Genomic DNA, 16,139 nt, shown 5'->3' on the forward strand with positions numbered 1-16,139 from the left:
TTCCACGCCTGTCAAACTCAAAGTTTAAAAGTAATGATTTCCTGTCTGCCCAATTGAGAGAAATGGAATTACTTTGCGATTTGTGAGTAGCACCCCAAGGCGATTGGAGAACTTCCACCTTCGCCCGGATCGACCGTTTAAGGAGATGGCTGAAATCATTTAAGATCCCAAAATCTGGCCATCAAATGTTTTTTTTACGGGACTGAATTTATTAATCTATCTGCAGTATCGTTTCCTTTGTCCTGGCAATGAGCTATGTTGTCGAATCCTGAATGTATCCCTAGTATGTAATCAAAAATAGCGCCGTTTTTGGTAACCATGAGTCAATCGCTTAACAAAACCGTAAATCCTGAATCAAATGCCCTCGGCTTTTTCCAAGATCTTATTACGGTATTATTACGATAGAGGGAAGCTTGTTACGGTAGGGCGGGGGATAGCATATGAAATGAATAATGTGAGTGCGGGTCTGGGTTATTCCGTCGAGGGTACGTTCGCGCCCATAAAGTCCGACGTTATAAAAACGCGCTTATGAGATTCTAGCTGTCAGCAGCTCTTTGGGGGCCGGGCGGCAGTTTCGGGAGGCGGGCGCCTACAGATATTATTTCATCACCCACAGGAGACGGGAGGGTGCATTTAAAACCGCAGATAGTGTTAATTTCGGCCGGGCCGGGGGCATAATTCGGGTGTTACGGTTTTTACCAAGATCCGAATTAAGAAAATTTCACTTACTACTTGGTAAGTTGTCAATGGACTCGCATGTCGACTCTGCAAAATAGCGGAGCGTCTGGCTGCGCCATGAGAATGAGATGCACACGATTCTGAATCTTTGCGTCAGCTGCAGCTTGATGATCTTCTCTAACAACGGCGACCCATCAGCGGCGGGGAGCAGACAGCAACGAGCCACAAAGACCTCCTTCCCCACGCGACCCTCCGCGAGATCCTGGGCGGAGGGCGGTCGCCGTAGTTGGCCGCCGGGAAGCAGCTCCTTCCGGGTGCCACACGGCAGTTGTACTTTCACCCAATCAAAAGTTTCATTGTCATAGGATCCCAGAGAGACAACCGTTGCAGGATACCAGATCCACGCACCGTCCGACGGGCGGCGCATCAGTATCTGCTTCATGGGGACCTCGGTCTCGCTGAGAAAGTGGTGGTGCTGCAAACTGAAGATCCGTCCGTATTCGATAAATTGCGTCCGCTGCGTAGCAATACGAAAGTCAATGATCAGTCCACCCTGCACGACGTCGACCACTTCGCCGTGCTGCAGCAGTCCGTCGACCAGGACGTCCACGCAGTACCACGCGTCCCACTGGTGTTCGTCGTCGCCGTAGAAGTGCATCGCGTCGTGCTCGCTCCGTTCTCACACGGCTAGGCAAACTGCTAGAGGAAGAATGAGCTTTTCGATCTATGCGAAACCGAATGCGAAACACAAAAGTTCTAGTTTTAACAAGTCACAACGGATAGCAACTGTAAGGCAGTGTAAGTGCCCTAACTCTTACTGTAAACGCGAAATTTCGTCGTTATGGCTCTTCTACTGAATCAACTGCAAAAACATGTGACTGGAGAATGGAGATCCGAAATCGCAATAATCTGCTCTTTTAAACGTGCCCGTCACTCTGGGTGGTCATGTGATCGTCTGTCCTTTAATTACAAGAACTTTCTTTAGTACTCGTATATAAACAAGGATTTTTATTTAAGGAACGACTGGTCTTTATCCTAATTGTTACTTCTGCCATAGGTAGGGCCACCTGTATCCCATAAATCTACAATATGGGAAAACACGCGGTGTCTTTAAATAATAGCTTTTTTTCATAAAAGGGATAAATGGGAGAAAATACACATAAAAATAGCACTTCAACGACACTTGTCCGGATAATCGTTTGCATGGGCGGTTATAGACTACACCGTGACACCATTTAACACAACCAACCAGATCTAGAGCAGAAAATAGCCGATAACACATCAGTTAAAATCTATAGCTAAAAGGGTTAAAAGGAAAACGAGAGTCCCGATGCATTTTTTTGTGTAAGAAAGTGTTGCAAAAACGTTTGTCAAACTTCAGCTTGCTCTAATGAATAATAAATATCCGGCGCACTTGCCAAAAACGTGAAGCGAGGCGGAAACTTCCTTGTCCAGTAATTTCGTTCCATAATAGCGTCAGGTGTCTTGAAAAGAATTCCGGGGATGGCAGCGATGTCCGGCGCAGTGTTGAATCGTAGTCATCCAACAGCTAAGGGAAGCGTGACGGTACATGGTACAAAATCGTACACATGGATCAAAGTTTCGCTTTCCAAACAATTTTCAGCGTTGGTTTATGATAATCTGTTGCTGTATGACGTTGTATTGACACGAAGACCACTGGCGCGGAATTTCAGAACTCTTGAAAGCCATTCATTTTGACAATTTGAATGAAATGGAAATGGGGGTTGTAGAAGAATGGTAGTTTTAAATATGTGCGTTAATGTTAATAATGTACAAAATTTGAAAAAGATCGGTTGATTACGAGGCTACTGGTACACTGGTGGCCATTAATCGTTTTGGACTTTTATTCCGTCCGTAACGCTCCAACCGAATAATGCGCGCACAAATTATTGTTACGCCAACATATACTGTACAGATGGCCACAGAACGCCGAAAACAAGTGCAATAAAGTGCTTTAGTGTTGGTGAAAGCGAGAGTTGCGTATGCGTACGAGGAGGGGGTAAATACACGGGATAGACAGAAAAAACGGCAATAATAAGGGATAACCATTCACGTGTTGTGCAAAACGGCCAGCCACCAATAGAAGGCAGTTCAGTGACACAGTGCAGAACAGCCGTTGAGACTCCAGTCTCGAGCTGTTTCTCCGTAGACTTCTATGTTAAACTTAACCACCTTCATCTTGCACATTTCAGAACCAATCCGCACAATCGATAGCTCAAAAGAACAAGAAAAAATTTACAAGATTTTTGATACCAAATAACTCGCCACTTATTAAAACTGAGGCAAGATTGAGCCATTTGAGTTTCTCGTAGACTAAGCATAGGAAATTGGATGGTTTGCTTTCACGGAGCTCCTATGCTTTGTCTATGGGAAACTTAAGTGGCTCTTACTTGTCTTGTTTCTCATAGATCACGGCTTGCGTGGTATCGAAAATCTTGTTAATTATTTCTTGTTCTTTTAAGATACAGATTGCACGGTTTGATTCTGAAATGTCCAAGACGCAGGTGTTTGAGTATAACATAGGAGTCTACGGAGAAGGCAGCTCGGGTCTCAAAGCCTGAATTTTGTGTAGTGTCGCTGGACTGCCTTCCCATGGTGGCTGGCCATGCTGCACAACACGTGAATGGTTATCCCTTATTATTGCCGTTTTTTCTGTCTATCCCGTGTATTTACCCCCTCCTCGTATACGAATTTGGCGCGATGTGCCCGAACATTTCCCTTAATGATCTCGCCGCTTGATTCCGCATTAAGGTTTTTCGAGTTGTAAACAAAGGGAATTAGACGCTTTACCTCAGCCACCACAATGACGCCTGGACTCCATCGGGCGCATCTGGAGTCGGCGTGGTACTCGCAGCAGGACCGCGGCCAGTTCCGCTTTTCTGCCATCCGTCCATTCGACAGCGCCCGGCCGGTAACCGAGCCCCTCCCAGCGGTTCGGATTGTTTTCAGTGAGGTCCCGCAGTTGCTTCTTCGTATCTTGCCTCGACTGGTTGCGGAAGCAGTAGCTGTAGGAGATGACTAGCATGTGGCGTGTCATTTTCTAAAACCTGAGCAATCGTTTACAGTATGTGAATTATTCGGTGAATACACTTAAATATTGTGAGCGTGTATATGTGAAGGCTATTGGTAAAACAAGCCAGTACGGCTACCAAGCCGAACAAAGCGTTTTATGGCAATATTATCGAAATATGGCATCTAGAGATAGGACTGCGGTTGCCGCTTGATTGTACTGTGCTCGGTGCCGAACTTCGCACTGGGAAATAGCACTGCCGAAAGGCGGCAAAAACCAATACTTCCAACTTAAAAGTGAACGTGTTCAAAACAACCTTACCGTACAACTTTGGTGCAGCGCCACAGGCTTACGACTATCCTCAACGTTCATGAGTAACGTATGGAACACGGAATTACAAGAAACTGGTTTTATTTTTTGTTTTCCCAGTTTTCAGATCTTCTACAAAACTAAGCTAAACCGACCGGTAAACTCGTTGCACTCGCCACTCTGTGCAAAGGCAGCCACATGAAGCACAACTGTACAATAAAAGCCTCTTATTTCGTTGTCAAAACGAAGATGCTGGTCACGGTGACGGTTGCGTTAGTGCAGAAGCCAGAAGGTCAGCATGTCGCCTTTCCCCTGAAACATACGCGCATCCAGTTGATGTTGTTCGCATTCCGAACAGTTATATAACATTTCAGCGCACTGCGGAACACTAGTCTGCATTAGCCGATGCCTCGGCACACGGTTACACTAGCAACGTCGCAATTGTAGATTTTGACGACGGTGGCATCTGTTATATTACGTACGTCGTACGCTCAAAAAAGTGTAATCGCTGTGTTGACAATTTGCGTGCTGGAGTGTCAACTAACGCAGCCAGGTATCCGGATTGCGAAGAATAATTATATGGTGTGAGTATGCAAAAAATTAGTATGATCCTGATTACTGTACAGTATGATCCTGATTAGTAAAATGCGGGATCGTAAGATCAGCAGGTCAGCTGTTAACTGACCTTAATTGATAGCAGTCCTCTCTCTTGTAGGCGAAAGCGGTGACCGGTGTCGGTATCAGCCAGGAGGTCGCGGCTGGCCTGGCTGAGGTGGATGCGGCCGCCCTCACCGTGGCTGTTCATGCGGGCCGCCACGTTCACTGTATCACCGAACCTAAAGCAGGGTACGTATAACACGCTAGAATCACACAAGTCGCTACCATCCGTTGCACGCCCGCCCTAAACCATTTAACCACTAAGAAAGCAACGATGATCGCCGAGAGACACGGAAGGCACTACGATAACGTTAGCAGTCTATCACTTGCGTACGCACTTACAAGCAGTAGCGAGGTACGCGCATGCCGACCACCCCAGCGGCACAGGGACCTGCAAAAACGAGCGCGCTGGAGTGCGATCCGTTTCATGCTAGCAATGCCCAGAACCGTAGAAATAATGCACTGCACCCGCGGTAATGCATGTACTGTAGAAGCGTACCCGAGTGGATACCGCACCGCAATCGCAGCGCAACGGGCTCAGAACCGTCTTCCCCTGGCATCACTACACGGCTGTGGTCAATGACTCCGCTGCTTTCCAGCACTTTCATTAGCTTGATGGACATCTGGCACACCTCCAAAGCATGTTGATTATCGCCTCGAGCAGGGATTCCACTCACCGCCTGTAACACCAGAGTTTGGGCCAAAATATCTCGCTATGAGTTCCGTCAGTTTCAACCGACCATGTAGCTGTCGCGCACCGTCTCCACCTTGTAGACATCCATCTCCTGGATGGCCTCGTCAAAGGCGCTGAACATGGACGTCACGGCTTGGATTACCGCTCCCGGCGGCACGTGACTCACCCAGTCGACAAAGCCGTCGAGATCGGAGAAGATGATGCTGACGCAGGAATAATACTCCGCTACCATCGTTTGCCGGTTGCGCAGGTGATCCACGACGGACCTACGAAGAACCATACAAAGACCGGAGAATTTTAAGGAGGTGTACAAAGCCATAGAACCCTGCTTGGTAACTCTCAACTGTACGATGGCTGATGATCGCGACCAACCTGGGCAGAAGTTCCCGGAGCAGATCGTCGCATTTCCTCCGCTCGCTGATTAATTCCTCGGTCTGTAACCGCACCGCCTCGTTCAGCGTCAGCGTGTAGGCCTCGAAGCGGCGAATGATGCTGTCGACGATATTGTTGGATACCGGCTGCCCGGGCACATGCATTCGCCCGATGGTGGTCAGCAGCTGCTTGGCGGTGGGGCGCAGGGAAGGGTTGGTGCGCAGGCACAAGTTGGCCAGCTCGGCCAGGCGCCGTTGGATATCCGCGTCTGCGTTGGTAATCTCGTTCGCTGCATCCGGAGATGCCTCTCTGGTCGGTAATTGGTACGACACGTTACTGGCGGATTGATGGATAATGAATAGGAGTATCTGCCCGACAGCGTAAACGTCTCTCGGTAAAGCCAGGTCTTTGGCAGAACCAGCAGCATCTAGGTCGTCGCTCGGCGACAGAGCGTGGCCAATGTCGGCGTAACCGAACTGGCCAATACGCAGCGTAAAGCGGTCGTCGATGAGGCAGCAGTTGGAGCGGAGGCGGCCGTGCGGGCGGCCAAGGGTAGTGTGCAGATAACTCATACCCTGATGTTAGATTGATCAGTTATATTAAGAACATTTGAGGAAAGGTCACTTTTGTGTTGCCCCTTACTTTGGCCAAATCGCGTGTTAATGCCAGCTGGAAATCCTCGTCCAGTTTCATCCCTTCCAACAGGGTTACCAGCGAGCCGCGCTTATAGTAGTCTGAGAAAATGAAGGCTCGGTGTGCCAGAATAACAATTCCCAGTAGAACGTTAACATTAGGGTGCTGTTAGATAAGCAAACACAGTCATTGTCTAGCGGTTGAACGGTTCAACGCCGGCAATCATTTTCGTGCACTGACCGTTGTGTCGGGAACGCACTGCGCCACTAACGCGAGGTTAGGCTGGCCCTCAACATTCAAAGCCGTCACCCAGACTGTTCTCCCCCTCCACGACACCGGAGTGACGACGTGTGTTCCGCTCCTATCCAGCCTGGCGTCCAACTCGTTCTCGTTGATTAGCCACCAGTAGCGTGAGCGGGCATTACGCCGCGCTCGTTTTCTGCTTAATACAGCAGGAAAAAATTTCTCCCAACGTTTCACTTATTAGCTTTAATGAAATATGTTTGCTTTGGGCCGGTTTCTGGGCACAATTTTGTAGGTAACCGCAGACGAGAGTACTCACCGGATCCCACATATTGTGGCACAAGATGCAGCCAAGGTCACCACAGCCACGCAGGTAGCAACCGGAAGAGCAACGCCCAAAATGCCTTTGCTCAGCGCTAATGGCAGCATATTATCGTCGTAATTATGCGATATCGTCGTACCGTCATAATCATGGACTACGGGGCGCAGATACTTTTAAAATTAGCTCTCATACCGCGATGGCGACAAGGCCCTTCCAGTCCAGAGAAGCCGCACACGGGAACATCCAGCGGCGGGCTTCCGGTCGGCCAGTCCTGCACCGACCGGTTTTTCAGTTCGAAGGCGCCACTGACGGAGCGATACACCGCGAATACCTGCACGAAAAGCAGTAATCCATAATTAAGGTCATCGTGCCTAATAAACCGTACCATGTGACGACAGTTACACTCATATTTCTTGTCTGCGAATCGAACTTCCAAATGTCGACGTCCTGGCTGGACAATCCATGAGAGTCTACCCGGACATCAGCGTGCGACAAGTTGAAGGTGCGATTGAAGAAGAGCGACGCCAGGTGGTCGCCGGTGCAGAAAGTGGCGCGCTGCAGACTGGTCAATCGGCGGTAATTATCGAGGTTGTTGACCAGGACGTCACCGATTAGCTGAAAGGAAGTGTAGGCCGCACGTGCAGCGTAATTGCTCAGCGGCTACAAAGGACAGCACATATTAATTTCGGTTCCATCTACAATGTATGCGTGCACGTCCGCAATAAGAAACGTAAATCAGTATAGGTACCTGGAATCCTGGCTCGTAGGTGTTGTTGTAGAGATCTTGGGCTAATTGGCGCAGTTGTTCGTTCAGTTGCCGCTCGTCGTCGGTGCCGTCGGCTTCGTGGAAGACGATGAACATCAAGTTCCACGTTAAATTTAACATCTACCGTAACAAAAGTCTAGAGCATGCAGATTTCCAATATATGACCTTTCTTCACACTCACGACTCACGACTTACTGTACACGTACATCATATGATTCGTATCGGTATATCGGTATATAACGTATATTGTGTCATTTTTGTGAGCGTGAATGTGTCTTTTATATTTAAAAGACAGGGACAACTCAGACAACGGAATACAGTAAAACCTGTGACTTTGAACACTCGCGTAAATTGAACACTGGTGTACATTGAACGGTTATTACGGAACCGGCGCGTCTCATAGACTATAACACAAGGGGGCCCTCGCGTATATTGAACAACTCCCTAAAGTGAACATTGAACAAATTAGCTGGAACGGACCTAATTATTTACTAATATTTAGACCTTTCGAGAGTGAACAAAGCGTCGGAATCTGGTTTCGAGAGCGAAAAAACCCAAAAAAAAACGCGTAACGGCCCAGAGTTCACAGACATGCGCTGGTTACAACAATAACTCCACGTGATTTTTGATTTACAGGGGTGCCAAGCCAAGTTGGGGCAGTTGTGTAAAATTAAATTTAAAAAATTTGCAGTACGCAGTTCTCTTTTCATTTACGCATTTTTCTAGCTAAACTTTTTCTTGCCGATCCAGCAGTGTCAAAGTTGAAATCGTTTGCCGTGACAGTAAAGGGCAAGACTGGGATTTATGGGAAGGGGGAGTGGTCATTTTTCGGAGGCTTATAACTGCTCCTCTGGAAAATACGCCAACTGATACTTTTATGTGAACATGTTTGAAACCTGTTGAGTGACCCAGAAGGTGTCCGTGAGGGGTCAACATAGGGACGTTATGCCATCATTGCTCGAGGTGACTTCGAAACAAGTTTCATCTCCCATAGACTTGTATGTTAAAAGGCACCTTCAGGAAAATGCGATTGCTTAGAGCACTGATCCCTTTAGACAAGATGTCAATGCTTAAACAAATGCTAGGGAGGTTCCGTTAGGCGACTACGCTATCCGCTAAAACTTCTCAGTTTCCTCCAATTTTTAAATAGTTCTCGAATAGACTTGATTATTTCTTAGTAAGCAGTGCCATTTTTTCATCAAAAATTAGATTATAAATTTGGATCCCGTTCCCTGACCCTCAGTTTTTTGCATGGAAACAAAATAACTGAAGGTGCTATGGACCAAGAACTATCATGGAAAGATTTGATAAAAATTTTCCACTTCACTGGTAGAAGTTTAGGAATTTTTTTAACTGCCCCAACTTGGCTTGGCAGGGCTGTATTATGAGCGAAAATAGCGTAAAAAAGGCTTGCTAACGGGGCTGTCCCCCTTGAGGCGGCGCCTGTTCGCTTTCAGGGACAGCTTTAAAACGCTGAAGCACTGTCTTCAAGGGCGCCCCCCTGGGGGCAGCTGTTCTGTACATTTAACAGGCGTCTACATTGAACGAAAAATATGGAACCGTAGGTGTTCAAAGTACGCAGGTTTTACTGTACTGCATCAACAAGTCGCCTTGTTGCGCTATTCAGACGTGCCTAAACGCAGCAGAATTTCCCAGATAAAAACAAAAAAAAACGGCAAAAACGTTAACTTACTCACCAACGGAGTGGGATTGTTGAAAAAAGAAGCCTTTCCATAATAATTATTCTGGACAGCCTGTATATTGAACAGCATCTGCAAATTTAAGGAAACGGTATAATAATGTATCCAGCGGCACAGCAGCCATGAAGCAGGCAGCTGAGCAGGATACGCACGTATTCTCCGTTGATCATTCCGAGCTGACTGGCGAGATCCTGAAGATACTCGTATGTAATAAAATAATTAGTATCCTAGACTGGTGTGTACGTATAACAGAATGAATGACTGAATAACAAATACAGTATCACGACGATACGCGTTATCATTTTTATGTCCACCAATAAAACTGCCATAATCACGAAGGTAGGCAAGATATTTATAATCAGGTAGGCTACGGATCAGGTACCATAATCAGGTAGGCTACGGATCCCGAGGCACACAGGATGAACACTGCAATCCGAGAACAAGTAGTTGCTAATGAGTTTGTAATCAAACATCGCGAGAGGTTGACGCACCGCGACTGGTATCTTTGGCGCGCAGCAGGCCATCGACAATGGAGGCGTTGTCATTTGCCTGGAACGGATACGTGGCGATAGTGGTGTTGCTGTTGGCAAGGCCATCTTGGAAAGCCACCGCCTTCGCGGCGTTGAGGATGCTGGAATAGAAGATGGTTGGGGCGCGCGTGTCCAGGAAGAAGGCCACGTGCGACCAGCCCCAGTTGTTCAGAATGGCCCATAAAGTGCGCGCCAGGCCTATTTCGCTGCCCGCTACGTTCAACATGTGCGATGCTGTCGGTAAGGGTGGAAGGGAAGAGAGCGTTGCAATGCCACTAAGGGAAATTAATTACAAGTAATACAACAAATTTTTTTCCCAGATGTCGGCACGAGCATTGTGACTTACTTATTGAAAAAGAAGGCATTCCATGCTGTGGAAAAGAAGAAACAGTCGATATGCAATTAAACCTTGTCCCGTAACTTCAACCGTAAAAGTATAGATTGCACGGATTTGGCGCGAAGCTTGCACTATGCACGATCGTCACTTCTTTACATCTACCACAATGACAAATTTACTCCTCTCCATAATTAAGGTAATAATAAAGGAGAAAGGTCAACGCTTTATATGGATATTTTATAATTCAGATCGATATTCTGCATGTTGCAGCCATGCCAAGTGCATGCAGAGCGAGATAGTGTGGCGTGGCGCGCCGTAGAAGTTTAGCCTAACCCGGGTGGATTTGTATTTGTAGCTGTGCTAATGGTACCAATGCGTCCGAAATTACGGGGTAATTGTATTACTTTCGAAATAATATCAATTATCATGACTGGCGGCTTACCGTCCGACAAGCAGAGCAGCTGAAAGTAGTCCATACACGCTGCAGGAGAAACCCATGCGTTAGAACTCGAACACAATAACGTCACTGCTCTCACAGCGTGTGCCTACTATGGGTGAAGTAGATGTTGCAGGTGTTGGGCGCGTGATGCTTTAAGTTATGCCGGTAGTAGACATCGGCCAAAAGCCTGGCTCCGTTAGTACCGGCGGTCAAGCAGGTCTGGTTGTACATGGCGTCCACGGGTTGTAGCACGAAACGCAGTCCCCGCTCCGCATACCGCTCGTTGGCGCGCTGAACGGCTAAATGCATTGCCGCACCCATCCATGCCAGCCCGATCGGTACGCCGGGATCCCACATTTGTGGACTGATCACCCGTACTTCCAATACCGAGGCGGCAGCGGCCTGCCCATTGTCTCGCCCATTGACCGGCCACCTATGCAGGAAAAAGCACAGAGCCATCCAGCAAACTTTACATCCGTGCATTTTTGTTACGATAGGATTGTCTATGAATAATATGCCCTAAAGCAATTCCGATATACCCGTTCTACTATGCTAGTTTCCATCGTGTCTACGAATCAGCAGGCGGTGCATCTTGATACATACCTTCTCATTATCGATTTACTGCTCTGCATAGAAGCCGGTGACTGTTTCACTGCGCAATTTAAATGTGCAATATCTAACAACTGTGCAACCTAACGACTGAGCAATACATGGTTAATAAACGCTTACGTAATATCGAGTTACAAGCCTCATCTATGCCTGGCTTGGTCGATTCTCGATCGCAAATAATGAGGTAATTGGTTAATCCAAGCGATCTTTACACGAGCGTGTACACTTACAGGATGCATCCACAGATGTTCTTAATGAGTTTCTCGGATTGTCAATTGCCGCCTACCCCTGATTCGCTTGAAAATGCTGCCCGGCTACTGCGACAATAATAGCGCTCCCTCATGTCTTTAGCACGTAATTCCCGAAGGAAATCCTGTGACACTAATTGGATGCGGGCCTGAAGAAGAATATGTCCGGTTGCTTAATTTGTGGCTCATTTGTATAGTCACAACCGGTGTGCGCGCCCTATTTTTTGATTAAAATTAGTGGTAACGGGAGGTTCCACTGTAGAAGTATAGATTGTGTGCCTTTTGTAACACCATTGTGACAACAACCGTCTAATCTGTACTTCCAGTTTTTATTCACGTCCAACATCATATACTGAAAACCTCAAGAAAACATAACTTATTACTCAGCATCAACTGACCCATGCGGTCTAATCATAGAGAACATTTGATCTAAATTTGCGCCTATCGGTGCCGTTCCCAAGATAGATGCCGCATTGCCGCGTTGGATTTCGATGCTGATCCGCCGGCGCAGAAATCCCGTGGCTCGCTTTTCTCCGGTTTCCAGGTGTTCTTAACAGTAGAATGTTTTTTCCTGCAAAAGATTCCATGCTGCTAAATGGCGAGACACCATATCAACAGAAAATTGCTTTGCTGAGAATGCCCATGATTAGTTTGTGGCATACGGTGCGGAGTTGTTAAGGAACAGCTGACTCATGCCGCTCTACGATAAAACTTATTTTGAGTGCCAATGCCAGGCTTTGTCCTCAACTGCTCATGATGCGATCGGTCCAAAGTACAACACCGAAGTACGAAAATCCTGCACATATCCGGTTCGGTGTTAAATATTAAATGTTATTAATAATAAATATTACCACTTGGCGGCCCATGTGAGGTGAGCAAAACGATCTCTTTGCGGCCCCGACTCCAGTTAACCGTTTTTTCTTTTAACTGGAAGTATCGAAAAAAAAGATCAGCCCTCAACTATTTCTTCTTCATAATTATCTTACAGTTGTTAGATATTGACAGAACTCTGAGGACAAATTTATAATGGTAGTAGACTTAGTGTCTGGCACTCGTTCATACCGCAAACTTCGCACTAAAAAGCACGTGCTATTTGTACCTTTACATTTAACGGTACCTTATTAGAAATTTAGCTATTTGTATCTTATTAAAAATTTAACGGGATAAGCTTGTACAACCATACTCGTACTAAGTGCCTTTTATTGAGTAATTTACCCGTAAAACTGGTCTTTTGCAATTTACATGCCTTTTTCATCCAGCAAGAATATTAATGATGCTAGTGTCGTGTATAAGCGTTCACGCTGGTTAGAGCTCCATGAACAATCTTTACTCTTCCACGCCTGTAATGTCAGTCGGTAGGCACTCGTACTCTCAAACTGTAACAGATGAATTATGATGAAAATAAGACGAACGAATCAGGAACACGAGAACTCAGGAATCCCTAACGATAATCCAACTACAATCTCCGGTCGTAAGTCCTGTGAGGATCGGCAAGAGCTAGGACGATTGTGTCACGAGCAAACCTGTATACTAAGCGATAATCCGGGAACGACTATGCACTTCCGTAGGAACAAGTATTGCTGTCTCTTTATCCAATTCACATCACAGTTCACAACGCTAGGAAATTGTAATTAGAAAGCAGTCTCAGAAGTAAATCTCAGACTACTGATACCGATATTAGGAATGACCAGAACTTATATAGACTTCGCGTTATGACATCAGATACACCGTTAGTAAAACAGAACAGCAAATCACAGCATAGATTGACTAGATTATCCGTTTGTATTGCAGGTGGAAGGCGGACAGTCAGCATCTGTACGTACATCCGGCGTGTGATCCCACACGTCACTAGGCTCTACACATTCACAATGTGTCACATTATATTACAGTGTGATAATATGTTATCACATTATTATAGTGTGGTGGTTGTTAATGTGATAACATATTATCACACTGTAATATAATGTGACACATTGTGAATGTGTGATGCTGTCATCCATCATCGTATGAGCACAGATAAAGCTGCCGACATGATCGTTGACCGTATATGCACTAAATTCAAAAACATATAATTCGTTCAGCTGTCAGGGGATCGGCGTCCCGCCACTGCAGGTAAAGAAGCGCTTGACGGTGCGGGACGGTGTACAGAGCTTCACAGAGTCGGCTCAAATGGCGTTGGAAGGTCTCGGCGATGTAGCAGTGGATGGTGGATTGCCACGGGCAACAACGGACCACAAAGTCGTTCTTCTTCACGCGTATCAGCTCCGAACTCTCGTCCGTATACGGTAGGCACCGTATCCGTACCTGATCGCTGGGCACCATCTCGATGATGGTGCGATTCGGCATCTTCACTTGCACGAGTGTCACACCCGAGGGACTATGGTTGAAGTACAATACAACTGTGAGCCGTTTTCTAGATTAAGTAACTGCGTTTCGAAATGAAATTGCAGGGCAACTGATACGAAGAGGTTGAAACGTATAACGGAGAAGTAAATTCTTTTGTGGTATTTTTCCTTGTCTGGTGCACAAGATTTAAAATACCTATATAATATCACCACATACCAGCATTTAAAATATGCTGCCATAATTTAAGCACCTGCAATCAACTGACGGATAAAACACCATAAGCATAACGTTATATGTAATATTAGGCGTTTAAATTGCCCGTAAAAAATTCTTTTTGAGCTGCCAGAGATAAATGAGATTTGATGTTGAAACATAGAAAGATAATAATATACCGTATCTCAAATTTTAGAATTTAATAAAAATAAGCATATAAACTAAATGGCGGTATGCGGAGCCAAAAATGGTGTTAGAATTGAGGGTAGACAACTGGATTCACGGTGGATATGCAGCGGTACTATGAACCAGCGGTGGATGCCGGTGACACATTTAAAATCATATGAAACTGCGGAAAAAATACTTTTGAAAATATACTACGAGTCTGCAATTCGACGTTTGAAACTGGATAAAACCGTTAAGTTAAAGTCAGATTTCGGCTTTACCGGTACTTGTAGCCATGCACGGTCATGCCGATATGCCATATCCACGCGCCATCGGTCGGGCGACGCAGCAACACCGACACGGCCATCCAGAAAGTGCCCTCCCCGGAATTGCCGAAGCTCGGGCTCCAACGGAAAATGCGGCCGTACTCGACGAACTGCGAGTGCTGTGCGTGACATCCAAAATCAACGATCAGGCCGCCGTCCACCATGTTAATAACGCGGCCGTGCTGCAGCTGACCGTCAACTTGAACGTCCACGGCGTTCCACGCGTCCATCTCGCCACCGTAAAGATGCATGACGCCAGCTGTTGTTTATGCCGATAATTTATACCGATTTAACCGCAGGTAATTACGCTATAATTGTCAGAAACGGGATTTTGCACAAGTAACTCCGGGAACTTTCTGCGACAGGCGAAATTGCGCTAATTTAATATATACGGTGCACTGGCTCCTAAGAAGGCCAATATCGTAGAATACTGCCAGGAAAAAATTAAGATAGCGCGTGCAATTGCACTTGAAGGATTGTATACGACATTAGTAAACTAAATACCTTTAGTCAAATAATAGGAAATGCCTGATGGGTCGGCACGGAAAAGTTATCGAGATACGGTATCTGCAAAAATCAAGATAAAGCTGCACAACTTAGACACGCCGTCAACACATGCATGCTGACTACCAACTTAGACGTATAAAAAGATTTTAAAATTTCATTCACTGTGCTCGTTGAAAAACCTCAAAGGTCAAAGTCATGTTTAAAAAACCCCGACTGGATGCGATAACACGATTCTACCACGGCTTCTGTTTAGCCGAGGGTTCCTAATTTCTATGCGCTTTCTGCTCACTGCTTGATAGATAACGCTGATTATTTACCCGCTATTCATTTTATTCGCATGCTGACGCAATTTCCTGCCGACGCCTAGCCCGGACACCACATCGGGAAAGCATTTCAAATATTGATTACGTGATAAATAATATTTCTATACGAGCTTTTCCTATCAGAGTTTCGGTTATTGGCGTCCCAGTCGGATATATATGGCTAGTTCCAAACACAGCGCTGTGTGGACGAAGGCGGATGTACTGTACACGCGGGTTACGGTCCCGGGGACAGCTGCAAGCATTCGGCACTCAGTATTCGTCGCCTGCTGAATCGCTGATTACCTATTAATATTGTAAGCGTAAAGACAGTCTGTTAGGCTTCTTAGGGTACTTTAAGTGCACTTAACGGGATCGTGAAAAGCTTACCCCATCCTCATCTCTACAGCATACCAATTCTGCTTTTCGACCAGCAATCCACCGGAGTGCCTTCTCCCGATGCAGGTAAGGTTTCCAGCCAATTAGATTGCTCTCCACCAGCTCCCACACCTGCATGCCCGTATCCCGGCTCGACTCAACGCTTCGCAAGGGGACCAGTGCTTCTAGATCGCCATCCGAGATGCGGCACTGTTTCAGCATGAATCGGTCGTACGTCGCCGTCCACTCCAAAGCCAAACTTGACATTCGCCCGACAATTTCATCGATCCGTTGATGGCAATCGTCGCGGTGACGGAACGTACAGTCATAGAACACC

General features: G+C 46.4%; 2 protein-coding genes across 9 annotated transcripts; both read right to left on the bottom strand.

Annotated features, from left to right (window-relative positions):
* Window positions 1-4,179: 4,179 nt before the first annotated feature.
* Window positions 4,180-11,645, bottom strand: LOC129599077 (atrial natriuretic peptide receptor 1-like). Its single transcript, XM_055497217.1, has 20 exons — window positions 11,551-11,645; window positions 10,822-11,144; window positions 10,715-10,753; window positions 10,282-10,306; window positions 9,897-10,210; window positions 9,788-9,831; window positions 9,558-9,596; window positions 9,403-9,477; window positions 7,688-7,825; window positions 7,342-7,599; window positions 7,132-7,270; window positions 6,937-7,033; window positions 6,615-6,813; window positions 6,384-6,539; window positions 5,742-6,316; window positions 5,416-5,635; window positions 5,175-5,355; window positions 5,018-5,066; window positions 4,704-4,854; window positions 4,180-4,330 (listed from the first exon to the last, which is right to left on the bottom strand). Exons 2-20 carry the CDS (start codon window positions 11,066-11,068, stop codon window positions 4,292-4,294), a joined length of 2,985 nt encoding a protein of 994 aa, XP_055353192.1. The 5' UTR covers window positions 11,069-11,144; window positions 11,551-11,645; the 3' UTR covers window positions 4,180-4,291.
* A 239-nt stretch (window positions 11,646-11,884) lies between these two features.
* Window positions 11,885-15,086, bottom strand: LOC129599064 (uncharacterized). Of its 8 annotated transcripts, none has more exons than XR_008691862.1 (4): window positions 12,784-13,429; window positions 12,420-12,495; window positions 12,231-12,268; window positions 11,885-12,139 (listed from the first exon to the last, which is right to left on the bottom strand). XR_008691862.1 is itself a non-coding variant. In XM_055497201.1 (2 exons), the coding sequence occupies exons 1-2, from the start codon at window positions 14,867-14,869 to the stop codon at window positions 12,010-12,012; spliced, it is 426 nt and encodes a 141-aa protein (XP_055353176.1). In that variant the 5' UTR covers window positions 14,870-15,086; the 3' UTR covers window positions 11,885-12,009. The 8 variants fall into 8 exon arrangements, 2 of the variants coding, with proteins under 2 accessions (XP_055353176.1, XP_055353175.1); XR_008691861.1 differs by having other exon boundaries at window positions 12,231-12,364; XR_008691858.1 differs by lacking the exon at window positions 12,231-12,268.
* Window positions 15,087-16,139: the final 1,053 nt, after the last annotated feature.

The sequence above is a fragment of the Paramacrobiotus metropolitanus genome, unplaced genomic scaffold (assembly GCF_019649055.1).
Source record: "Paramacrobiotus metropolitanus isolate TYO unplaced genomic scaffold, Prichtersi_v1.0 Parri_scaffold0000137, whole genome shotgun sequence".
Classification (NCBI taxonomy): Eukaryota; Metazoa; Tardigrada; class Eutardigrada; order Parachela; family Macrobiotidae; genus Paramacrobiotus; species Paramacrobiotus metropolitanus.